General features: G+C 39.1%; 1 protein-coding gene across 13 annotated transcripts in view; it reads left to right on the plus strand.

Annotated features, from left to right (window-relative positions):
• The window catches only part of LOC114482191 (ATP-dependent 6-phosphofructokinase, platelet type-like), a 53,425-nt gene that overhangs the window by 13,679 nt on the left and 12,984 nt on the right, over nt 1-26,762 (plus strand). For 2 of the 13 annotated variants that reach the window (XM_028477321.1, XM_028433848.1), the window contains exons 4-17: nt 6,548-6,737; nt 6,841-7,006; nt 7,948-7,992; nt 8,088-8,196; nt 9,855-9,950; nt 10,177-10,272; nt 10,843-10,935; nt 14,550-14,675; nt 15,776-15,840; nt 16,100-16,169; nt 19,097-19,243; nt 21,614-21,684; nt 21,992-22,079; nt 23,668-23,820. In XM_028477321.1, coding sequence (XP_028333122.1) covers nt 6,548-6,737; nt 6,841-7,006; nt 7,948-7,992; nt 8,088-8,196; nt 9,855-9,950; nt 10,177-10,272; nt 10,843-10,935; nt 14,550-14,675; nt 15,776-15,840; nt 16,100-16,169; nt 19,097-19,243; nt 21,614-21,684; nt 21,992-22,079; nt 23,668-23,820 — 1,515 coding nt within the window. Of the gene's footprint in view, nt 1-6,547; nt 6,738-6,817; nt 7,007-7,947; nt 7,993-8,087; nt 8,197-9,854; nt 9,951-10,176; nt 10,273-10,842; nt 10,936-14,549; nt 14,676-15,775; nt 15,841-16,099; nt 16,170-19,096; nt 19,244-21,613; nt 21,685-21,991; nt 22,080-23,667; nt 23,821-26,652 lie in introns of those variants that run through there. The other 11 variants (XM_028477320.1, XM_028433847.1, XM_028433851.1 and 8 more) reach the window with 6 other exon arrangements.

The following is a 26,762-nucleotide window of genomic DNA, read 5'->3' on the forward strand; positions in this document are numbered from 1 at the left end:
CAGTTCTTCCACATCAGATAATCAAAGTAAACTGTTTGTTGATGTTTTATTGCGGGATCTTGTGGTGTCGCGTGAATACACCTGGCTCCAAGGCGCTACGCTGCCTTGGAGCCAGGTGGAGGTTGACGGAGCAAAACCACGGCGCTGACACAGCGATACACATCTACAACAATGAGTGGCCCAAAGAAAAGAAGAGTCGACAGTGAGTGTTTAATAATGAATGGACAAATAAATACTTTTCACTGAAGTCAAAGGCTGTTTGTCTTATTATTTGCAAAGAAACTGTTGCGGTTTTAATGGAATAAAACATCCACCGTCACTTTTCCTCCAAACATGCTGCTAATTATGCTAAAAACCATTATTAACAAATTATGTTGGAGGGTTTTTTCATGCAAATACTTTTTGTTTAACCGAGCTACTTTTACACACACACACATATATATATATACCAGCTACTGAGAGATGGGAATCACCCTGAATGGTTAACCGAAGGGCGTACAATCCTGATCCTGAAGGATCCCTCAAAGGGTACAGTCCCATCCAACTATCGCCCAATAACCTGCCTCTCCACAACGTGGAAGCTCATGTCCGGCACCATAGCGGCTAAGCTAAGCGGGCACATGGATCAATACATGAGCACAGCTCAGATGGGAATCAGCAAAGATACCAGAGGTGCCAAACACCAGCTCCTGGTAGACAGAACAGTCGCTCGAGACTGCAGAACCCGACATACCAACCTGAGCACTGCCTGGATTGATTACAAGAAAGCCTACGACTATACAACATCAACAGGACTCTAAGAGCCTTCATTGCAAACTCGATGAGGCTGTGGAAAACCACCCTTGAAGCCAATGGCAAGCCACTTGCACAAGTCTCCGTCAAATGTGGCATATTCCAAGGAGACGCCCTGTCCCCACTGCTGTTCTGCATAGGTCTGAACTCCCTCAGCCAATTAATCAACAAGACTGGCTATGGATACTAACTCAGGAACGGGGCCACCATCAGTCACCTCCTCTACATGGATGACATCAAGCTGTACGCTAAGAATGAGCGAGACATCGACTCACTGATCCATACCACCCGGATATACTGTGTAGACATTGGGATGTCATTCGGACTAGAGAAGTGTGGTCGGATGGTGACTAACAGAGGGAAGGTAGTCCACACAGAAGGGGTCTCACTCCCAGAAGGAACAATAGCAGACATTGAGGACAGTTACAAGTACCTCGGAATCCCACAAGCAAATGGCAACCTCGAAGAGGTGACAAGGAAACGCTACGGCCAAATACCTCCAACGAGTAAGACAGGTCGTAAGAAGCCAGCTCAATGGCAAGAACAAGACCCGGGCAATAAACAGCTACGCTCTGCCAGTAATCAGATACCCTGCAGGAATAATAAGCTGGCCAAAGGATGAGATACAGACCACAGATGTTAAGACGCGAAAGCTCCTAACCATGCATGAGGGTTCCACCCCAAAATCCAGCACCCTGAGACTCTACGCTAGCCGGAAGGAAGGAGGACGAGGACTAGTGAGTGTGAGAGACACTATCCAGGATGAAACATCCAAGATCCATAAGTACATCAAGGACAAGGCTCCAACAGATGACGTGCTCAGTGAATGTCTCAGACAATGGGGAACAGAAGGTGAGGTGCTGGAGGTTCCATCATGGGAGGACAAGCCCCTACACGGGATGTACCACCGAAACATAAGTGAAGTGGCGGATATCAAGAAATCCTACCACTGGCTAGACAGAGCCGGACTAAAGGACAGCACAGAGACACTCATCATGGCTGCACAGGAGCAGGCCTTGAGCACCAGAGCAATAGAGTGCCCAGATCTACCACACACCAGACAAGACCCCAGGTGTAGACTGTGCAAAGAGGCCAATGAGACAATCCAGCACATAACTGCAGGGTGTAAGATGCTGGCAGGGAAAGCTTACATGGAGCGCCATAACCAAGTGACTGGTATAGTGTACAGGAACATCTGTGTAGCGTATGGGCTGGAAACCCCAAGGTCAAAGTGGGAAACACCTCCAAAGGTGGTAGAGAATGACCGAGCCAAGATCCTGTGGGACTTCCAGATACAGACGGACAGAATGGTAATGGAGAACCAACCAGACATTGTGGTGGTGGACAAAGAGCAGAGGAAAGCCGTTGTGGTGTCATAGCAATATCAGAGCGACTTGCAACATCAGGAAAAAGGAACACGAGAAACTAGAGAAATACCAGGGGCCTCAGAGAAGAGTTGGAGAAAACCTGGAGGGTGAAGGACATCAGTGGTGCCCGTGGTCATTGGGGCACTCGGGGCAGTGACCCCAAACTGGAGGAGTGGCTCCAAGCAGATCCCAGGAAATACATCAGACATCTCGTCCAGAAAAAGTAGCAGTTCTAGGAACATCAAAGATACTGGAAGAACCCTCAAGCTCCCAGGCCTCTGGTAGAGGACCTGAGCTTGGAGGAAAAAAGAGAGACCACCCGCGGAGGGTGAGGAAGAGTTTTTTTTTATACAGTTATATAATATAGTGTGGTGTTATGTGAACTTTCCAAGTCCCACCTGTCCCCATTGCCCTCCAAATAATTCTGACAAATAACACATGTTAAAATGTGTTGAACCAACCAGCGAACAAGTAATATAATATTTCATAATAAATTAAAAACTAAATTAAACTCATTATCTGATTTTAAAAAAGTGCAGTAGAAATTAAAAAAAAGAAATGAATTCAGTAAAAGTATGAAATGAACGAACAGGGAACAATTATCCATCATGTTTCATAATGCAAGGTATATTTCATAAATAAATAAAACTTAAAAAAATAAATGAAGATTATCGTACCTGCATAAAAAAAACAAATGTAAAAGTACAGTAGTCCAATATTCAGGAAACACAACACCTTGTTTACAATCAGTGCCAAAACAAAGAAAACAAAAAAGTTAATGAATGTAATGAATCAGATAATAAAAGTTTGATTATGGTTCCACTCCACTTCATATGCTGATGTAAATCATTTTGTTTGCATTTTAGTTCCACGTTACATTTTGATCCCAGTCACATATCTAATGCAGTCTTAAATTAATGCTCTTTTAATTTCTGATACATTTTAGGATTCTAAATTTGTTTAGTAATGATCTTTATTGTCGATGAATAAAGTGTTTTTAAGAAGATTGACATGAAATTGAAAATTTCAACCTGTCATGTCTCCACTCTCCACCACACACTGTGAGAAGCTCTGCTCTACTAACAGACCTGTCTCTCCTTAAATGTACAAACCTTTCTTTAGAATTGGGGATAAATTTGGGTGAAAGTTGCACATCTGTAGCATATGGTTGATTTGTTATGAAGTTTTATAAATGTGAACTTTAGACAAGAAGAAGAAAATGTATGTATGCATCGGGTGCTGACTCGGTCCGTCTGTCAATTTTTAAAAGTCCATGTGGCCCCTGAGCCAAACAGTTTGCCCACCCCTGTCTGGTGTCTTTTGAGTTTATTTGCTCAGTGACAAAAAAGGTGAAAAACCTTTGGAAAAAAACCACAATGCAAATAAGTTCATAATTTTTCATTAAACAAGGTAAACACACACATATGATTTCAGGTAAGCACATTTAATTCAGTAAAAGCACATTTTAAACTATTATTTTACTAAACCAACTCAGGTAAGTAATATGTAAAATGAAGTATTGATAAAACAGAAAACTAGGTCTACTGTTAAAATCTGTATAAGCATTTTACCTTATGTTTTATACCAATCATATTTTAATTTAACCATTTCTACAGAAATCATTTCATTATTTGCTATATTTTAAATACTAACTCGTTTGAGTTCTTCATACACATTAAAAAAAAACACGGTTCTTTTCATCTTCTCATATAAACAACCTAATGAACTGAGTAAATGAATCATACAATGATTCATTATGAGCTCACTGTTGATTAGAGTCCTTTTTCAGCTCCGTTACACACAGCCAAAGGCTGGCGCGTTGCTTTTCCCTTTGTTTATAGAGTAATGAGCACCATCACGCTCTGGGAGGAGCCAGGCACATCGCTGCAACAAAGAGAGAAACTCTACAAAAACACCCCACAAAGGACTAAATCAGACAATCACATTTCTGCTGCCCCTGCTGTGATAAAACTTTCTGCTCTACAATTACAGCAAGTCAGTTTTCAGACCAACGTTTAGAAAGACCCCACATATATATTAAGATGTTACGCCAAGTTCTACTGGATCCGTAACTGCAGCAGCGCAATTTGCAGCAGGGACTCAGAAGATTCTGCTAATTCACTGCAATGAATCGTGCGATTACTGTTTTTTGCAATTTGTAAACTTTAGGTTTCCACTGTATATACGTATGTAGTCAACCATGGAGAAGTGCAGCATTTATATGTGAAATAAGGGCTGGGCGGTATGACCAAAAATGTATATCACGGTATTTTTCTAAATTTCTAACACAGTATATGACATTTTTTTTGTTCACAGCATTTTCTACTGGTTGAGGAATCAGAATCTGTTTTTGTTGCTGAGTATGGTTTTTAAAAAAAAAACAGCACATGGAATTTGACTTGATTGTCAGTATGTGGAACACAAAAACAAAAACACGCCAGCAGCAATAATAGTAAACTGGTCCATGCTTTTATCTCCAGCAGACTGGACTATTGTAATGGTCTTCTGACAGGAATCCCCCAAAAGAGCATCAAACAGCTACAGCTGGTTCAGACGCTGCAGCTCGGGTCTTAACCAGAACAAAGAGGTCAGAGCACATTACTCCAGTTTTAAAGTCTTTACACTGGCTCCCAGTCAGCCTCAGAATAGACTTTAAAGTTCTGCTGCTGGTGTATAAATCTGTGAATGGGTTTGGTCCAGATACATCAGTGACATGTTAGTCAGGTATGAACCCAGCAGGTCTCTCAGATCTATGGACACAGATCAGATAGTGGAGCCCAGAGTTCACAGTAAACATGGTGATGCTGCTTTTAGTTGTTATGCTGCAAAGAAGTGGAACAAACTGCCAGCGGAGCTGAAGTCAGCATCCAATGTGAACATTTTTAAATCAAAGTTAAAGGCACTTTTTTTCTCTAGTGCATATGATTGAGAGAGAGATTTTTTGTCATGTTGTTGATGTAATGATGATTTTACTGATGATTTTAATTGATTTTACTGATGATTTTAAATGTTCTTATTGATTTAAATGTTCTTATTGATTTTAAACAATTGAATGTTTTATCATGTAAAGCACATTGAGTTGCCTTGAGTATGAAATGCGCTATATAAATAAATTTGCCTTGCCTTGCCTTGCCTAATAGTGATAAATATAAGGATAAGGGATAAATTAAGAGGATAAAGATAAAAGAGAGGAATTACTGCAGCACATAGAAATCAGTTAATTTGTAGCAGATAAAGCTTCTTAAAATTTTTTTTCAAAAATTCAAAACTAAAGTTCAGATTCAGAATATTTAAAGGAACCTTTGAATAAGTGATTCATGTTTCATTATGTTTTTAAATATGAAAGCTTATAAAAAAAAAAAAAAAATCATTTAATTACAACATGTATTCAGTCATTGGAGTGTATCAGGCTTTCATTTCAGTAGTTTTAGGGTTTAGTTTTTCTACTGTTTTCTTAAGAACAAAAACTAAAGGTTGTTATTTAATAGAAACAATGTTTAAAAGTCACTTTGAGTTTACAGGCAACAGAGCTGAGCAGTTCAGGTCATGTTAGTTCATGTTCAGACATCATTTCCTCTCCAGTTAACCAGCGCTCAGCATAATCCACAACAAATCCCAACAAAATCACCTCAGAAATCCCTTAAAAGGATCCTCCACTATTTATACTAAGGTGTCCTAAAACCTCTGAATTGTCCTTATCTATGCCTAACAAAACACATTATTTTGCATTATATTCATTGGATTAACTTTTAAAACTGAGACTACTTTAATCCTCGTGAAAAAACGCAAATGACGAGTTTCTCGTCAATGGCACTGAGTGAGTTAATTAAATGAAAAAAAAGACAAAAAGAAAAAAACACTGCAAGACAATAAATACAAAATCTAATCAAAACACCAAACACAACATTGACAATCAAAAACCAAACAAAATTAAAAATAAAATTAAAAAAAACAAACAAAATGAAATAAAAATAAATTCGAATTCACTTAAAACATATTTCTCTGTATTTACGGCACATTGGATGCCACAAGGCGTTTTACTGCCCTCCACTGGTCTTTATTGTAATGACGTACGTTCTGCTGTCATGCAGGAACTGCAGCACAGCCTTAAAATCATCTGGTGGTTTTCTTTATGACCAAATAAAGAAAAAACATGAAAAAACCTCCACTCCTAATCCAGACATGCTCACAAATAGATGCTGCCTTCCTCTCTGTGTCCGAGTGTTTCTGTGGCAGCATTACAGCGCCACATAGAGGCCTGACATGTTTACAACGTTTTCCACCTTTTCGTGTGGACGCACACATAATTACCCATTTTAGGTGAAAACACTTTTGTGGTGGGGCCTAAAAGTGTTTTTCATCATTTTAATCATTTTCCATTCTCTCAGGGTGGGACCGTCATAGGAAGCGCTCGTTGCAAAGAGTTCCGTTCTCACGAAGGACGCCTGAAGGCCGCTCACAACCTGCTGCAGCGCGGCATCACTAACCTGTGTGTGATTGGTGGAGACGGAAGCCTGACGGGGGCCAACCTGTTCAGGGAGGAGTGGAGCGGGCTGCTGACGGAGCTGGTGGAGCAAGGTAGCACAATAACAAAATGATGGATGGATTAATATGAGCAGCAGCCCTGGGATGATTCACATTAGCATTAATAACATTAGCTTTAACTCTGTGGACTCCACAGGTTTGATTGAAGCCGACTCCGTGCAGAAATATTCTGCTCTGCACATTGTGGGCATGGTGGGGTCCATCGATAACGACTTCTGTGGAACAGACATGACCATCGGCACCGACTCGGCTCTGCACAGAATCATTGAGGTCGTGGATGCAATTATGACGACTGCACAGAGGTGAGCAGGTGGAGCTGAAACAAAAGCATTAGGATTAGTATAAGATTTAGCATTAGTAAGGCCTCCGATCTCTCTGGTTCAAAACTTTCTCTATTCCATTTCTTTTCCTTGTTTAGATGACTTTACTGACTATTAAGTCTTACCAAACATGCTAATCGAGTCAACTACTGTTGGTAATTTAACATTAATATGCATCAGATTATTTACAAAAACAGGATGTTACCCTAAAATGACTGAGACATAGATTTATGTCAAACAGTTACTAGATCGTCAGTCACTCGTTTTCCAATGGAACTGTGTGATATGATCCCATAACATTATTTGTAAACACTATAAGTATTGCCAACTGGCGATTTGTTGTTCTTTTGTGTGTCTTCTGTTATTTTGTAACTTTATTTATGTATTTTTTCTTCTGTTTTTGGAGTGGTTTTGCATGTTTTTGTTATTTTGAATATTTTTGGAGTCATTTTGCATATTTTGTTTTTTTGTATTGTGTATTTTTCTGTTACTCTGTATGTTTTCTGTCATTTTGTGTATTTTTGTTGTCATTTTGTATATGCTTTTGTCTTTCTTTGTGTTTTTGTAGTTGTTTTATGTCTCATTATTATTTTCTGTCATTTTGTGTGGTGAAGTTTGTCATTTTATGTATTTTTCTGTTTCTTTATATGTTTTTTGGAGTTGTTTTGTGTATTTATATTGTTTAATAAACTTGTCTGTCTTTCTTTGTGTTCTTTGTGTTTCATTTGTTTTTTTCATGTATTTTTATGTTATTACCACTGCTTATTAGAATAATTATGCCGCACGTATGGAGTCAGTTGTCCGTGTCTGTTTTAGGTTTTAATATTAGAGATATCACAGGGTTGTATTTTCAAAACACTCTCATTCCAGACATTTTCAATCCAGCTAAATATAAACTCATGGTCTTTCTTCTCATGTTTCAGTCATCAGAGGACGTTTGTGTTGGAGGTCATGGGCAGACACTGTGGGTAAGAATGTTTCTCAATGTTTCATCACAATGATCCATAATCCTCACTAGCAGTGGGCAGACTGGGACCATCATCTCTGCTGTTTGCTATCCCAGTTACCTGGCCCTGGTGAGCGCCCTGGCCTGTGGGGCCGACTGGGTGCTGATCCCTGAAATGCCTCCTGAGGACGGCTGGGAGGACAAGATGTGTGGGAAACTGTCTGCGGTAACTCACGTCGATTTTAACGCTGTGGAAACACAGTGAAGCATTAATCCACAGGGTTCTCACCAGGAATTTTTCACAGCGTAGGGGGGTCGCGTGGTGCACGGGCGAGCTCAGCTGGCGTGAGTGTTTTAGAGGGGTCCGGTGCTAGACCACCCCCATGAAAATATAGAAATGTGTAACTCTGAAACACTATTTCCTCCATTTTGAAGGTCAACTTTTGTGAAGTAAAACTAAAGGTAAATAAATAAATAAATCTTTGTTACAGCATAACTTTAAAGCTAAAAGTGATTTGTTGAATTGGTGAAGGGTCATAATGAATGTATTTAGAGAGTTAATCATGCTTGGGATAGGTCCTCCACTAATAAATACTCACAGACACAAATACCATTTGATTTTTATGGTGGACCAGTAGTAATATTGGGACTGTTATGGACACACACACTCATTGATTTTATATTTTTATATTGTTTTATTGTTTAGTTTATGGTTCTTGTTTAGATTTTGATGCACACATTTTATATTGGACGGTGATTATGGGTTACAAAGGGGAGGATGCACAAAGTAGAGCTTCAATCTGTCCGAAAAAATAAGACACGACCCAAACCCGTCTGACCCGAATTAAGCCGATGTCTCTTTCAGGTCAAACCCGTTTCAACCCGATAGTATTCACATCTGTGCTCGCTTGTAGAATGATCCTATGCAAGTTATAAACATGACGAGTAGCTTCTTGTGCCGCTTCATGCTACTTCTGGTGTAAGCACTGTTTATATTGGATGGTGATTACAGTTACAAAGCAGAACATGCACACAGGCAACATCAAGGACAGCTACGTGGCTGCAGGGATCCTCAGGCGAAGATGGGAGCATCCCAGCAAATCATCTGTAATAAATAGACGGTGCGACTGATGTATATGTTTCTGGGTTATGCAGATTACCAAGAGAGTTAAAACAACACGGGCACGCCTGGAAGCCCCTTTTTGTCCGTGTGCCACAATAATTTTTCACCGTACCGATTAAAAAAAGGAAAAAATAACAGAAAATCCCCCTACGCTGATGGAAACACAGGGTAAAGGGCGACATCACAGCGTAGGGGATCAAAATCACAGCGTAGGGAATCAAAATCACAGCGTAGGGAATCAAAATCACAGCGTAGGGGATCAAAATCACAGCGTAGGGAATCAAAATCACAGCGTAGAGAATCAAAATCACAGCGTAGGGAATCAAAATCACAGCGTAGAGAATCAAAATCACAGCGTAGAGAATCAAAATCACAGCGTAGGGAATCAAAATCACAGCGTAGGGAATCAAAATCACAGCGTAGGGAATCAAAATCACAGCGTAGGGAATCAAAATCACAGCGTAGAGAATCAAAATCACAGCGTAGAGAATCAAAATCACAGCATAGGGAATCAAAATCACAGCGTAGAGAATCAAAATCACAGCGTAGGGAATCAAAATCACAGCGTAGAGAATCAAAATCACAGCGTAGAGAATCAAAATCACAGCGTAGGGAATCAAAATCACGTTCAACTGCACTGGCGAGAACCCTGTCCCAATGTCAATGGCTTTTTAAGGTTGAACTGTTTAACATGTTTTTATTTCTACTGATGACTTCCTGCATTTTTTTGTCCTGCTCTAAAAGTATCTTCTATGATTCAGACCCGTTCCAGGGGCACAAGGCTGAACATTATCATAGTAGCAGAGGGAGCCATTAATAGGCATGGGAAGCCTATAAGTTCTAGTTATGTCAAAGATGTGAGTACCTAAGTGTGACGAAAGGGGGAACCAGAAGCAAGGATGCCTGACCTGATGAGAACCACAAACAGTCTAAATCTTTGTCGTTATTGTATAATATAAAGATCAGCTGATCAGAGTAGAGGTGTCACCATCATCCGGCCAATTCCTTGCTTCTGAAAGCCCGCCACACAGCTGCAGTCTGATTTTTCTGTCATGTTGTCTGTCCAACTCACCCTCCTTGTAGAACCGAGCAGGGATGAAAAGGCTGAATATCATAATAGTAGCTGAAGGGGCGATTGATCGTAACAACAAAGCCATTACTACTGACTATGTTAAGGATGTAAGTACAGAGCTGGGTGCTGGTGCTAGTCTGTGAGCCGTGCTGCCTGGCCCGTCGTGGCTTTGACTCTACTGCTGTGTTTTTGGAATGCTCTCAGGCACACTGGCTGGTTTAGTGAGACACTTCCACTGCTGTCACTCAGACATTCACTCCCTAATCTTCACACACTGAGCTTCTTCCCTAGTTTTTGAATTATCCCAGAATTCCACTAGCTCCTTCTAACTGTGGTCGACTTGCGACGTGTCTTATGTGTATTTTCCATTTCTGAAGTATTTGGGTTTTATTTTAGCTCATGTTGCCCAGAGTGTCCTGTGAGCTGAAAGTTCCTGCAGACATGACTGAAAAATTAGAATGGCTTGTTTGTGCTTTGCTGTTTCCCCTTCTACAAAGCTTTTATCTCTAGTTTGCCTGTCTGTGTGTGTATATACATTTATTTTATTCTACTTCTACATAGCCTTTAGGTGTACATGTGTTTGTGCATGAGAGGATTGAATGTGGTGTTAAATATATTGATAAAACACAACAAAACTGTAATATTTATATTTATACTTATGTAATTCCTTCCTTCAGCTTGTTGTCAGAAACTTGGGCTTTGACACGCGTGTGACAATCCTGGGACACGTGCAGAGAGGAGGAACTCCATCTGGCTTCGACCGTATCTTGGTAGGTTTATTTGTGGATGTTTGAACCCCCTCATTCAAGCTCCTCTGTGCTAGATAACTGGGCTGTTATAGTTTTGGGATTGACTAATATTTGTAATTAAAAACACGACACGTCCATGTGGGAATGTTTTTTTTTTAAGTTACAAAACTTCCCCCTACAAACAAGATGATTTGGTTAGCATGAGGGTACATTTCTACAAAAACTTAAAGCTGCAGTATGCAGTTGGGGTCATTTGGTCAAAAATCCATAATAACTTTAGAAATCCAGGCATGTGATGCTACTTTTCAGCCAATCAGAGATCTTTTACTAGTGGTTGCTCGATTAAAGTTGATAAGCATTCACATCCCATCTTGTGATAAAATACAATTGCAGACAATCCAGCAGAAGTCTCCATCAAGGCATTAGGTACAACGGTTACACGGCAAAGGAAGCGGAAAAAGAAAGACCGATGTGGAGCAGTAACAAAATACGGGACAAACATACTCGGGTGGAACGAACTCCACGGAGGTCCCTGACCCTGCGCTGTCTGCGCAACGTACTGGTTTCAGAGGGGTAGTTATAGATATCTCAGCCCCTCTGAATACACAGTTTCAATGAAACTCACAGTTCTATATCATGTCATGTCTTTATTTTTAAAGGAACTCTCAATTTTTCCAAAGTCCTGCAAATTTTCTTAAACTATTGCACAAAATCTGATAAAATAAAATAATGGAAATAAATTACAGTCCCATTATATACGTTATATATCATCTATATGTGGAAGTGCAAACTAGGGCACAATAATGTTAAAATCACTTGTTTTCCAGCCTAAAATCTGTGGCCCACTTGACATCAAACTGCTCTGTATTCGGCTCCTGACCTAAAATCAGTTTAACATAATTTTTTCTGGGAATTTTTTTTTAAAATGTAACAAACCCAAACATAAATGTTAGCATCCGTTTGAAATAATAACATTTAAAACCATAACATTTGAACTCAGGTTGCAAAATTACAAGAATTTTCAAAATTGAAGCCATTTACAGGGATGTTTAATGTAGAATATAATTTAGCATCATATAAAATATCGGCATCAGTCATTTAAAAATACCAATTAAAAATTCACCTTAAAAGTTTATGTTTTTTACAGTAATCATTCCCAAAATTTCTGAGCTTAGGTTCCCATGGAAATTTGTCACCCTAGTTAAAAGCACAGGACAGGTCACATGGTCTATTTCAGATGAGCTCCCCTTTCACCTTCGTATATTAGTATTAGTCTGTGTGAGGGTTTTAGGTTAAGAACATTAACAGATTTAGAGAGAGAGAGAGAGAGAGAGAGAGAGAGAGAGAGAGAGAGAGAGAGAGAGAGAGAGAGAGAGAGAGAGAGAGAGAGAGAGAGAGAGAGAGAGAGAGAGAGAGAGAGAGAGAGAGAGAGAGAGAGAGAGAGAGAGAGAGAGAGAGAGAGAGAGAGAGAGAGAGAGAGAGAGAGATAGAGAGAGAGAGAGAGAGAGAGGATTTATCATAATGACAAACACAGGACGGTTAGAAGAATGCAAACAGCCTGAAACCAGGAAGTAGATCAATATACAACAAAGAATTGGTAACAGTAGTTTGAAAAAAGTAGTTTTAACAAATACCAAAGTTTACTGGATGTAGCATAATATAAGAACCATGATCCTGTATTTTGGCCTCAACACAAATGAATACGACTGTGACATTAAATGTAAAGTCTTTCTAAAGCAGGAATGAGAACGTTTTATCACAGCAGGAGCCACAATAATGTGATTAATTGATTGATCCTAGGGCCACATCATCAGAACATCATCTCAGCGTTTAGAAAAGACAAAACTGAAGATTATTCCCTCTATTATTTTCATTTGTGTGTTATGGGAGTCATTTCGTGCATTTATGTTTGTCGTTTTGTTTGTTTTTGGAGTCATTTTAACATTTTTTTTTTGTTGTTTTGTGTGTTACGGGAGTGAATATGTGCATTTATATTGTCCTTATGTGTATTTTTGTGGTCATGTTGTGTTTTGGAGTGATTTTGTTGGTTTTTCCCTGTTAGTATTGTGTACATTTGTGTTTTTGGAGTAAATGTGAGTATTTTTGTTGTTCTTATGTGCAATTAATTTTGATCGATTTTTTTAAGTACATTTGTGTGTTTTTGTGTGTTTTTGCAGTCGTTACGTGCATTTCTATTGTTGTTCTGTGTGTTTTTGGATTTATTTTGTTTGTTTTTCCTGTTATTTTTGTGTACATTTGTAGTTTTCTGATGTGTTTTTGGAGTACATTTTGCTGTTTTGTGTGTTTTTGCAGTCTTTTTGTGTGTTTAGTTTTTGGGCTGCGCAAAATTGAAATGAGGGCCGCCAGTTGTTAATGTCTGTGATGCTAATGCTAATTTGTGTCTTTTAATTGCTGATTTAAGGCCACGTAGCATCACTAATCTATACTATATTTCAAGGGAGGTGTGTGTGTGTGTGTGTGTGTGTGTGCGTGTGCGTGTGCGTGTGCGTGTGCGTAACGGACCACCATTTAGTCTGGTTACAGTCTGTGTCACGACACCCGTCCATTGGGTGGTAGTGACTGTAGTGTTGAGTCAGATCAGTAAACGGTGCTACATAGTGAAGCCTGCTAAACGAAAAAAATATGAAAATGAGTTAAAAAGAAAAACAAGACATTTATCATGTGAATGTCTCATAGAATTAAACCAGGGAAATTACACACACTATTTTACTTTGCATCTGCAAATCTACCCCTTTATTATGCTACAGAGTATGTTGTCAATTATGGGCATAATAATAATAACTCTTCTTAAGCTTCCACTATATGAATACATACTTCCGACGGGCACTGTACTCGACTTCAAAAAACATATATTTACAGAAAAAAACAACAAAAATATGAAAATGGCTCAAAATACACAAAACTAAATATTTATACAAAAAATACACAAAATTACTCCTGAATCACACTACAATAGCAACAAAAACAATAATTATACAAAAATACACATGACTCAAAAAAAACATACATTACAAAAAAAACAAATTAAAAAACAGCAAACATTTATGCACAAAAAGACAACAGAAAGATACACAAATACACATGACTCCAAAAAACATACGTTACAGAAAAATACACCATACAAAAAAATATAAAAGTGATAATGAAGTCATGCACATGTCCCAGAGAATTAAACCAGGAAAATTTCACCCACATTTTGCACCTGCAATTATACCCCTTATACTCCCACATGAATACATACTTCCGATGGACACTGTACTAGTGCTTATTAATGTCAGACAGCAGCACTGGGCTCACCCACACATCCAGACATCAGCTCTTCAGGAATGTGTTGATAATCTCTCTCTCTCTCTCTCTGTGTGTGTGTGTGTGTGTGTGTGTGTGTGTGTGTGTGTGTGTGTGTGTGTGTGTGTGTGTGTGTGTGTGTGTGTGTGTGTGTGTGTGTGTGTGTGTGTGTGTGTGTGTGTGTGTGTGTGTGTGTGTGTGTGTGTGTGTGTGTGTGTTGTGTGTGTGTGTGTGTGTGTGTGTGTGTGTGTGTGTGTGTGTGTGTGTGTGTGTGTGTGTGTGTGTGTGTGTGTGTGTGTGTGTGTGTGTGTGTGTGTGTGTGTGTACAGGCCAGCCGTATGGGTGTGGAGGCTGTGCTGGCGCTGCTGGAGACCACGGCCAACACCCCGGCCTGCGTGGTCTCCCTGTGTGGGAACCAGTCGGTGCGTTTGCCTCTGATGGAGTGTGTGCAGATGGTGAGCGCTTTGAAAGTCTCTGTGTGTATTGAAATACACACAGAGACTTTCTGCTGTTTATGGAAGAGCATAATGATTATCTAAGTCTTCAGTGATGACTGTCAATGTGGTGATGTTAGCAGAGCACGTTTCCATGGTGACGAACAAAGGAGCTTTGGTAATTCTACTCGCCCTGTGGGAGTGAGCAGAGATCTTTTGTGGTGTTGTTAACTTTTCACTTGTCTGCGTTACAGCTTCAAACTACGACACATCACACACAACAAGTGTATATACAGTATATATATATCACATACAGATTAAACTTGAAAAATTAGAATACCGTACAAAAGGTGAACCTTACAGTGACATTTAGTCTTTTTCACCATCTGTCCTTAAAAAAGACCCTTAAACCCCAAACTTCAAGATAAGATCATTGATGACTTTCATTTTTATTTAGTAAAAGAAAGATCAGCCCCCCCCCCACCCCACACATACAACCCCCCAAAACATACATTTTATTAAAAATGTTTTATATAATGAAAAATATTGTTTTTCTTACTATTGTATTATTAAAACATATCGAATGAATTAAAGAATAATCAAAACCTTTCAGAAGAAGTGAATGTTTTTATTAAGGCCAAAATGTCATCAGAATCAAAATGTTTTTTTGTAAATTACATTTAAAATTGCACAATTTCAGTGAAAGAACATACAATATATGCCAGAATAAAATTAAAATGAAATAACTTCTCGCTAATGACAAAAAAAAAAACATTTAAGCTTCTATTGAGTCACTGGATGCGTGACATGGATGCTTTGAGGCAGTAATTCATGCAAACCAAGTCCTACCAATTTATTTTTTTATTGATTTAATTTATTATTCATTTTTTTTATTTTGAATATGAGGTTTTTATAAGCTATAAGCCATAATCATCCAAAGTATAACACATAAATCTCACTTTGCATGTAATGAGTCTAAATAATGCATCAGTTTCACCTTTTAATTTTTATTACTGAAATAAATGAACTTTTGCACAATATTCATATTTTTGGAGGTTCACCTGTGTAATGTATGTATGTAGTGATAACTCATAAAATCATAAAAGTGATGCTTTCTTCAGACTCAGGAGGTTCAGAAGGCGATGGACAACAAACGGTTTGAGGATGCTGTGAAGCTTCGAGGCAGGTATGAGTGACTCCACCTCAATAATTAATAACACAAACATTCACTTATAAATGCTTAAAGTGATTAAAGAGAAAGATGTAAAACAAAATGTGTGACATTATGTCTCTATTGGTTAGAATGAGTAATGCATCTTGTGTCAATGTAAAAGATCATAATGTGTCCTTTAATGTGAATGTGTTCATTTTTAATCCTTGTTTTATTTCTTTGCTTTCTTTAAATCTAAAATGTTTCAGACTGGCTGTTTTTTTTTTTTTTACAGGAGCTTTGAAAACAACCTGAAGACGTACAAACTGCTGGCTCATCGTAAGCCGGAGTCGGAGCTCCCTGTTGTAAGTCCTCCTCCTCCTCCTCCTCCTCCTCTACTCCTCCTCCTCTTCCTGCTCCTCCTCCTCCTCTACTCCTCCTCCTCTTCCTGCTCCTCCTCCTCCTCTACTCCTCCTTCTCTTCCTGCTCCTCCTCCTGCTCCTCCTCTACTCCTCCTCCTCCTCCTCTACTCCTCCTCCTCTTCCTGCTCCTCCTCCTGCTCCTCCTCTACTCCTTCTCCTCTTCCTGCTCCTCCTCCTGCTCCTCTTCTACTCCTCCTCCTCTTCCTGCTCCTCCTCCTGCTCCTCCTCTACTCCTCTAGTCCTCCTCCTCTTCCTGCTCCTCCTCCTCCTCTACTCCTCCTCCTCTTCCTGCTCCTCCTCCTGCTCCTCCTCTACTCCTCCTCCTCTACTCCTCCTACTCCTCCTGCTCCTCCTCCTCCTCCTGCTCCTCCTCCTCCTCTTTCTCCTCCTCCTGCTCCTCCTCCTCCTCTTTCTCCTCCTCCTGCTCCTCCTCCTACTCCTCCTGCTCCTCCTCCTCCTCCTGCTCCTCCTCCTCCTCCTCTTTCTCCTCCTCCTGCTCCTCCTCCTACACCTCCTGCTCCTCCTCCTACTCCTCCTGCTCCTCCTCCTCCTGCCAAGACGAGTCTAAAACAGCCCCCTGAGACGTGTTTAATCTTTCTGAATCTGTTCCTAGATTCTCCAACAGATAATGACTCAGCGCTGAGCGGCTACAATTTTCACTTAAGGCATTTAAAAATTTATGTAACATGTCATCATATAAATAGCAGACGATAGCCAACTAGACATTATTCACCAATCAGCAGCCAACATGCTGCCCCCCCCCACTCTCCATGACCCATTAAATGATCCATCTGCTGGCTCCTGATTGGTTATAAGTAGTAACTGTAACTAGGTGGTGACAAACATCAAAGGCGAGCAATTCCCTCTGCTTGCTCCTGATTGGCTGGTGACAATCATCAAAGGAATCATCAGCTATTCTTGTTGCCATGGTTACAGTTGCATAGTTCACTGTAACTAAGCAACCAAGTAACATATTTTTAACTCTAAGTAACTGTAGCTAGGTAACTGTAACTATTAGGGGTGTGATGATACACTCAGCTCATGAGAACAAAATGAGACGAGATTTTAAGAAAACTACAAAATATATTTTATTTAACCCAGTTGCACAGGCATTTGAATTGTTTTAATTAAAAAAATGGTATTATAACTCTTTAAATGCATGATGTAAGCATGAGCTTTTAATAAACTTCTTTCACAACTAAACTAAACTAAAATGTATAAAAATTAAAATAATATATTCTAAAGTTCTACTCTGTCAATACAAAGTGCAAATAGTGCAAACAGAGCCTGACCAAGTATGTCATTAACAACTACACAGACATGTTCTTTTAACTGTTAATAAACTTCTTCTTCCACAAATTGAAACTAGAACTAAAGTGTGTTCCTCTTCTTCTTCTTCTTTTCCTTCTCCTGCTTTAGGTTCTGGTTGGCTAGACGTAGCAAAGGTGCATTACTGCCCCCACAGGTCACAAATAGAAGTTTAGATAGCTCACAAAAAATCTAATTTAAAAATTACGGAGACAGATTTTTAACGCTTCAAGAAATCTTGTCGGGTTTAAATCACAAACATCAACGGCAAGCATTTTCCTCTGCTTGCTCCTGATTGGCTGGTGACAAACATCAAAGGACCCAGCACCCATTATTGTGTGATGAATTAGATGGAAATATTAAAATGAAAAAATGCAATACCTCAAAAAGTTGAAAAAACCCAATAAGTAGCATAATGTCCAGAAAACAACAATCACTAATGTAGTCCACGTTGTCCTGTGGACGTTCCCTGCTCTCTCTGTAGAAGCTGTAGTAGATGTAGTGAGTTCAGCTCCAGTCGCTGCTCTGGTTGGTATCAGAAGTGACGAGGCTTCGCCTCCTGTTGAGAGATGATCCGTTCACTCAGGCCCTGGAGGAGGCAGCACCGTCCAAAGATCAGTGAGGTGTGGAGGTGGCACAGCAGGATGCTATACACATGCACACTGCAGATCGCCTCAGGGTTGAGCCCTCCACCCCTCCCTCTCTCCTGTCTAAAATAATAACCACGGTACTCCCAGCATGTGTCCCACAGCACAGCACAGCGGAGGGCACTTATAGATTCTTTCTACTGAGAACCAACCACTGCCTTCATCACTGTTTACCTCACAACTGTCTGTTAAAGAACATATACAAAACCCTGTAAATAAAATATAGTTTATTTGTTTATTTGTTCATTGGATTTAAATTAGCTTTCACTGTGGTGGTTGCCTAATCTTCCTGGGTCTATTAAAAAAAATACTTGTAAGAACAGAAAAAAAAATACAGAAACTTTACATAAAAAGTACCATCAAGACACATTTTCATTACACCAAGAAATACTAGGGATGTAACGATTAATCGTAAGGCAGTTAAAAATCGATTTATAGGTATCAAGGTTGAAATCGATTTTCTGAAAACTTAATCGCAATACTTTTTTTAAACAGCAGAGGGCGCTATATATTGTATTAATTGCTGGACATTGCTAAACAAAACCATGACTAAAACAGTTAAAGCTCTTTTAGATAAAAACAACACAAAAACCAACATGTGCCATCATTGAAAAATGCAGATTCAGTTATAGTGTAGAAAGTCCTTAATGGGTTCATTCCTCTTCCCATGAAATATTTTATAAACAAATAAATTGTTGCTAGAAGGAAAAAAATTATAACCAGAAATAAATAAATAGAATTTAGGACATAATAGAAGTTTCAGTGTGGTTATAAAGCTCTATATAAATCTAGTCCATTTACCTAAATGGTCATATATAATAGTCAACACTCAACATATATTGTCCCTTTTATAATGAAATGAAAACGTAGAATGAATTTACTGTGTGTGTGTGTGTGTGTGTTTTCTTCCTGTAGAGTAACTTTAACGTGGCCGTGTTAAACGTGGGGGCTCCTGCAGCAGGAATGAACGCAGCCGTTCGCTCTGCCGTCAGAGTTGGAATCTCAGAAGGACACAAGATGTTCGCTGTGAACGACGGCTTCGAGGGTTTCTATAAAGGACAGGTGAGCTGTGCAGCCGTCACATTAAACAGCTGTATACGATGTGTGTTCAGGGCTCAGAAACAGCAGGAATAATCGATAGTAGAGTCACTGCCACAATCAACCCTTAGAGGGCAGCAGACTTGCTAAATTGGCTGCATTTACAGTGTAAATGTGTATTGGTAAATCTGTTCTCATTTATTACGGGTACACAGAGAGGTTTGAAGGCTTGAATAAAGGTGTATTGTTCTTCCAATCAAACCCTGACCTGATTTGATCCTTTATAACTGGAAGAACTGGCTTTCATCGTCCTCTGACTGACCTTCTCCAAGTGGAAGAGCAGACGTCTTTATGCTGTACCAGCAGGACTGGAAAGAACAATCAGACCTTCAGTGTCAATTCAAATGCTGTCACTATCAGCTGGGGCTTCATTTATAAAACATTGAGTAGAATCTACACTAAAACTGAGCGTAGGTCAAAAATCAGAAAATGTGTTACGCCAAAAAAAATCCTGATATATAAAACCGTGCATAGCTCACCTGCTCGCACTTTTCCTGTTATAAATCACAGCACAGCTAGAAGTTGGTGCAGCTGAATTCACTTCTTATGCCACCCTCGACACGCCCACATTCGACCATAAATTGTCAATGAAGCTCATGAATGGTTTTTTCATCTAAACGAGCTGCTGACCAATAGGATTCTACGATCATTCGTGGCAGAAGTGACAAAGAAAATGAATTTCAGAAGAAAGATAGAAAGATGTGAGTGATGAAGGATTTGTTTAGGCGTCACAGTAATGGCTGAAATAAATGAAAACAAATTTACAGCAGTCGTTACTACAGTAAACAGTGTAAAATGTGACAGAAGCGTTTGAGACGCATCATCAGAGTGTTTCAGGACAAACCTGAGAACACAATCACAGCTGAAACTCATCATTTTGGGAAATTGTAGATCCGCAACAAAGTGTCAGAAGCGCACGCACAGCTTAACTACTGCACAGTTTGGTGAAGCTTGCAGCTTGTCAAACATCCTTCCACACTGCAGTCTGTTACAGACACACAGACACTGCTGTGCGTCAGGATACATGGATCATGTGTTGATGCCACCGTGGGCCAAGTTTGTCCAGTTGTGGATTAGATTCACATTTTATGGGTCATGTATCGGTACATGTATTAATTATCACTCAGAGCCTTAATATGAACATTTAATCTCAATTCAATTCAACTTTATTTGTATAGCACAATTTACAACAAAATAATGTCAATGCGCTTATCAAAATATAAAATTAATAATAAGAAAGAAAAAACCCAACAAGATCCACATGAACAAGCATTTAGTGACAGTGAGAAGAAACAACTCCCTTTTAACAGGAATAATTCTGTTAGAAGCAGGTTCAGAGGTGGCAGCCATCTGCGTGGACAGAAGGACCAACAGAACAGGATAGAGAGATAGAACATCAGAGTGTCCCAGACTAGTTGAGCCGTGAACCACAGATCAGGAAGTGACATCATCAGCTTATAGAAGACAGAGAAGGACGAGGAGAAGACACTGACTGCAGAAAAACATGATACATTATAATCAAGTCAGCCTGTCTCACTCTTAGTGCCTAGTCAGCACTTATTTTAAAGGTGATGAATCTCTTCCTGTTTATTGGTAAGCTAACAGTGACTCTAAGTAAATGTGACCGTTCACAGACGAGCTCATGTCTGCTCTAGTGGTTATGTTATGTTATGTTATGATTCAGTCCTGTTTATGACGACTGTAAATCATAACCAGCTACATCTGAACGTAAATCCATGAATTAATGTCTCACTGTTCTCATCCATAACACAACAGGCTTGGCTATGATTGTGTGGATCTATAACTCTGATATGTGAACACATTAAATGTATGAGATGAATCTTGCTTTGATTCACCCCCTCACCATTGGAACAGTCGTTTTCCCACGTCTCCACACTATTCGTGTACCAGGTTCAGAGTTAGCGCAGCAGTGCACACATTCTCACGCTACGTTTATTTTTATAAAAACGCAAGCTTTGCGTTAAAAGTGTGCAGATCTTTCATGCCCCATTTTAGGCATACACAATGTTTATAAATGAGGCTCCAGGTGTTTAACTTCCTTTATTAAACACAGGCCAGTTAAACCAGAGTGGACTCCCCTGAGCCCACCGTAATGGAATATTAGGAAAGTAATGGGCTTCTGTAATTTGCTCCTCTGGAGACGTTCAGCAGCGTTCCATTCTTTAGTTTCCCCAGAGCAAACAACACTTTATAAAAGGCAAATTAACTTATTTCAACACAATTACCGTACTGTGTGTTTGAAATGACCCAAAAACAACAACCATTAAAAAAGTCATGTATTACAGCAAGACACTGTTTGTTTCTGTTCTGCAGATTAAGGAGATTAAATGGGCAGATGTTGGAGGGTGGACAGGACAGGGTGGCTCACTGTTGGGAACCAAAAGGTAAAACATCACTTCCAGATGTGTTTTATTTTGAAGGAGTACTGGTGATGAGTACATGCAGCTGATGCTATAACTCAGTGGTTCCCAAACTGATGGCACGCCCCCTAGGGAGGGGCGGTATGGTGAAACGTGTTTTTCTTTACACTTTATTCTTATGAGATTTGAAGAATAGTCCAAATTTATGTTATTTTTTTGAAAAAGGTCAGACTTTTAGTCGTGATGGGAGCGCAGCAGCAAAGGTTTGGGAACCACTGCTATAACTGAACTATAATCAGCTGCAGACTGTGATTTTCTTTCTCTTCCTCAGAACTTTGCCTGCAAAGCATGTAGAAAAAATCGCAGAGCAGATGAGAAAGCACAATATAAACGCACTGCTTATCGTTGGGGGATTCGAGGTACGAAACACATTCTCTTTTTAATAAAGCTGAGGTTTCCATTGACTGAGTCTCAGGCACGATATTCTTACTATAACTGAATACATTCTTACAAGCTAAAGATCATTTAATTTGTTTTAATGTGTGCTTAACTCTTCCTATTTCTATCCTATTGTTGAATCACTATATTTTCATAACCATGTTACAAAGACATTTATCACATTAGAGTTGGTTTAGAGAAAACAAGATTCTCTGAATTATTTAAAGGTCCCATGTTAAAGGTCAGGTTATTGGGTTATAATTTAATGATTGCATTCATAACAGAGGAAAGAAATACAATGGAAACATTGAAGGTAAATATCTTAGAGGAGCAGTGCAGCGACAGTGGAACTATATCAATACAGTTGATTAGTAATTTCCCCATGGGATAAATAAAGTATTTCTGATTTCAAGTTTTAACCTCTTTTCAAACCAATTTTAGAACATTAGCTACAACAAAAATGCACAAAATGACAATAAATATACATAAGAAATGACACAAAAATCACATGAAACGACAACAAATGTACAAAATGACTCCAAAATTATAAAAATTACAAGAAAAATACACAAAATGACTCATAACACACAAAACAAAAAGAAAAATTATGACTGGAAAATACATAAAATTAATTCGAAAAAAAATACACGACACCAAAAAGCAAAAACATACAAAATTGCCACAAAATAACCCAAGAAACACATGAAATGATGACAAATGCACAAAACAAACTTATTAATTCACAAAATGCCAAAAAAATACACCAGTGTTACTTGTTACAGCACATTTTGATTTAGGTTTAGTCATAGTCTTGACTAAAATGCTACTTAGTTTTCGTCAAAATTTTGGCATCAGGACTATTTCAGTTATAGTCTAGTTTTAGTCGACTGAATGACTTTAAGATTTTAGTCAACTAAATTATAAAGCATAAGAGTTTATGCATAAGACCACATGATCACGTTAGTTCTGATTGGATTTCTTCCATTTGTGATGAAATTATGGTTTAGTTTTTATTAGTTGACAAAAAATCCTCATATTTTTATATAATTTTTGTTCACATGTTTCTTTTTTATTATTCGTAGTCAATTTCATTGTCACTCAAAGAATGTAGTCAACAAAAACTATGACAAAAATGTTGAAGTCGACATATAGATGAACCAATCAGGATGCTTGGATGTGTAATATGAGACCTTTAAATAAGTATCAGTTGCAGCTAAAGTACTGACCTGATTTATTTGGATTGAAAACATGAAACATTTGCTTTTCTCCAAACATTTCACGCTCTCCCTCATAGACGCTCACCAGCTTTCATTTTCCTTTGATGAATGACAGTCAGGGAGTTGTTTTATTTGTGTGCGTGGAGCGCTACGTGTGTGTTTCGCTGCTGTCCGTTGTGATAGATCTGGCTTCTCTCCCTAACACTCCTCACCGCCATCCCCTCTCGCTGATCTTTTTCCTCCCCATGTGGCAAGTATCATCTCTCAACCCAAGCACCAACCTGTCCACAACACCCACACCACACCACCCACGCCACGCACGGACTCTAAAGCCCTCGGCTCTGCCCTGCAGGCCTTCCTGTCACTGCTGGAATTGTTCACGGCTCGGGGGAAACATGATGAGTTCTGTGTTCCTATGGTCATGGTCCCAGCCACGGTGTCCAACAATGTGCCGGGCTCAGACCTCAGCGTTGGCGCTGACACAGCTCTGAACGCCATCACTACTGTAAGTGATGAGCCCAGTTACCAGCATAGACCACCTCAGCATGCACACACACACACACACACACACACACACACACACACACACACACACACACACACACACACACACACACACACACACACACACAGGTCAATTTCTGCCACCTACTGGTGTGTTCAGGTAATTATAGTCGACATGTGTCAATAAGTTGTTTTCTCCCTGTCCTCCAATAAGCTCAATGCTCATAGGCTGCTACTGCCAGAGGTTGCCTTGGTAACGGTGTAATAAAAATAAAAACTCATCCAATATTCATCAAATTTATTTTCACTGCCATTTATTTATTTATTTCTTAGTTTGTCTGTTAGCAGGATTACCTCAAAAGTACTTCACAGATTTTGACAACATTTGAACCAAGGATAGACTTTATTACATTTAGGAGGGAAAGCAGTTCAGTAAATTGATTCTAGATCAGTTTAAAAAGTCGTAATAAACTAATATCTATCAAATTTGACACAGTTTTTTCCAGTTGGTTCCTCGATTACCTCAGCAAGTTTCATTTGGATCAGATCCAGATTGTGATTTATATCATGATTTAAAAAATAATAATTGTGGTGTCGATACATTGTGACCTTCTGTAAGGTTATTAATGTGATAGAATTTTCCTCCAAGCCTTTAAAGCAGAGGTTTCCAACCTTTTTCGGGTTGTGACCCCATATTGATATCACATATTTTTGGTGACCCCAAAAACTTTTTTTTCTCCTTTTTTGTTTGTTATACTGTTACACTGTTACAAATACAGAGTAGCCAGGATTAGTGCACAACCACCTTTTTATTTTTCATATTGTGTGTGATGTGTTCATTTGAAAAATGATAATAATTCAAAAATAAATAATACGATTTTTATCAGTAGTTTTTTTCAACCAATTAATAGACATTTCAAATGACCTTATTTTAATTCCAGGCAACCCCACATGGGATCACGACCCCAAGGTTGAAAAATGCTGCTTTAAAGTGTAAATAATCATGTAACAATGATCAGAATCACACATTCAGATTACTGACAATATCTTGAAAAGAGATTTGGAGCTTGGGGGTTTGACTCTCTGAGTGCCCTTTCAAAATAAAAGCCTGTGAAGAATGATCTAAAGCAGTAAGTAGGGGTGAGTATTGGCAAGGATGTTGCAATATGATACATATCACGATACTTGGGTCACAGTACGTTATTATCGCGATATATTGTGATATTTTACCCAGTTTATATCAAAATTAAATATGGAGATGAAAAATCAAGTTGTTGTATATGTTCATCAGAGGATATTGATCATTCAGAGGATAAAGTGAGTCAAAACTATTTACTTTAAAACATCCTATTTATTATTTATTATTAGTGTTTTTGCACATTTTCACTGAAAAACAGAAAATACAGTGTTACACACTGTCATCATAAAATAAAGTGCAACAGGTTTATTTTCACTGAAACTACTGTGTAGAAGTCTCAAAGTAACCATGACAACATTAAGAATAAATCACCCTGAGTTACTGATAATGTATAAAAATAAGAAAAATGTATAATTTATTCTATTGTATCAGTTTAAACACTGATCTGAACAGATTACATGAAAATAAAATATCTGTGCATACATAAATATTACAGGTATTACACACTGCCATCATGAAATCAAGTGCTTCAAATAACCATTGCAACGCATTGAAAGCATTTTAATTACTGAAATATTGCACAAATACACAAAAATATTGATTAAATATTTAAAGAAAAATGTTTTTTTTTTAAATAAAAAAATTGATTTAAAATCAGTACCCAAAAAAATCGCAATATATCGTGAAATCAATTTTTTTATATAAGTAAGTATATAAAATTAGGTCTCAAAATTATGGAAAAACAAGCACTTCTCTCTGCTCCGAAACACATATAAACGTGCTCATTTCATAGAAAATGTGGCACTAGCGGACGCGTTTTATTCCCCTGAGTCTGAATATGTGGTTTGTTTTCGGCTGGGGGCCGAATTGCCCCCACTGGAGGGGTTAATGCTAATGATGGCTCTGTTACGTAACGCGGCTATAATTACTGGCCCGCCATTAAATCCTGAACACAGAAATATTAAACACAGTTTGTGAAGTCTAGCTCTACAATTTCTCTTTGTATAGAATTAGTTTTTAACTTCAGCCTTTGATTGAGTTACAAACATTTTTAGCCACATGTTTAGGAACATTCAGGTAAAATCTCCTACAATCCTTCACTACAAACACTAAAACGTTCCTGTCACTTACATCAGGTAAGTAAAGTGGTACCAACATGGAGGCATGCCGTCATGTATCGTGGCCGCCATGTTTGCTCTGCCTGCCCTCCTCCGCCCGTGTACGTGTGTGCGTGTGTGTGTGTGTGTGTGTCAGCACAGATGTTTAGCACTACCTGCATGCAGGTGTTGTGATGCACACTCGGTTTGATCTCTGTGGAGGAGAAAGAATCAGGATGCTAATCTTAGCCTGCCTCCGTGCACGCAGAGCACCACATGCCTCTGTTAGCTTCTTTTAGCTGCTGGGAATCACAGCCATCCATCCCACCTCTTTCTGTTTGTTCTCTGTCATATGTTCTTTCTCTATTTATTTACACTCTTCTGTCCCCCTTTCATCCACTCTTCTCTCCACTTGCACTCCCATCCCCACTGCCAATGAGAAGCCACAGCCGCTATCACACGGAAAGAGCCGGAATGGCAGCGTACGCTCCCGCAAACACAGGGAGAGAGAGATGAACCATCTCTTCTTCTTTCTCTCTTTGTGGTCGCCCCCCCCTTTTAGTGGCGCTAACCCCTTTTCTATGCACTGCCGCTTCAGGCACTTGAGAGTCTGCTGCAGCTGTATGAGGCTCGTGCTATCTATGAGGAGTTATGCGTCCCGATGTGTATGCTGCCTGCCACCATAAGTAACAATGTACCAGGAACTGA

The sequence above is a fragment of the Gouania willdenowi genome, chromosome 20, assembly GCF_900634775.1.
Source record: "Gouania willdenowi chromosome 20, fGouWil2.1, whole genome shotgun sequence".
Lineage (NCBI taxonomy): Eukaryota > Metazoa > Chordata > Actinopteri > Blenniiformes > Gobiesocidae > Gouania > Gouania willdenowi.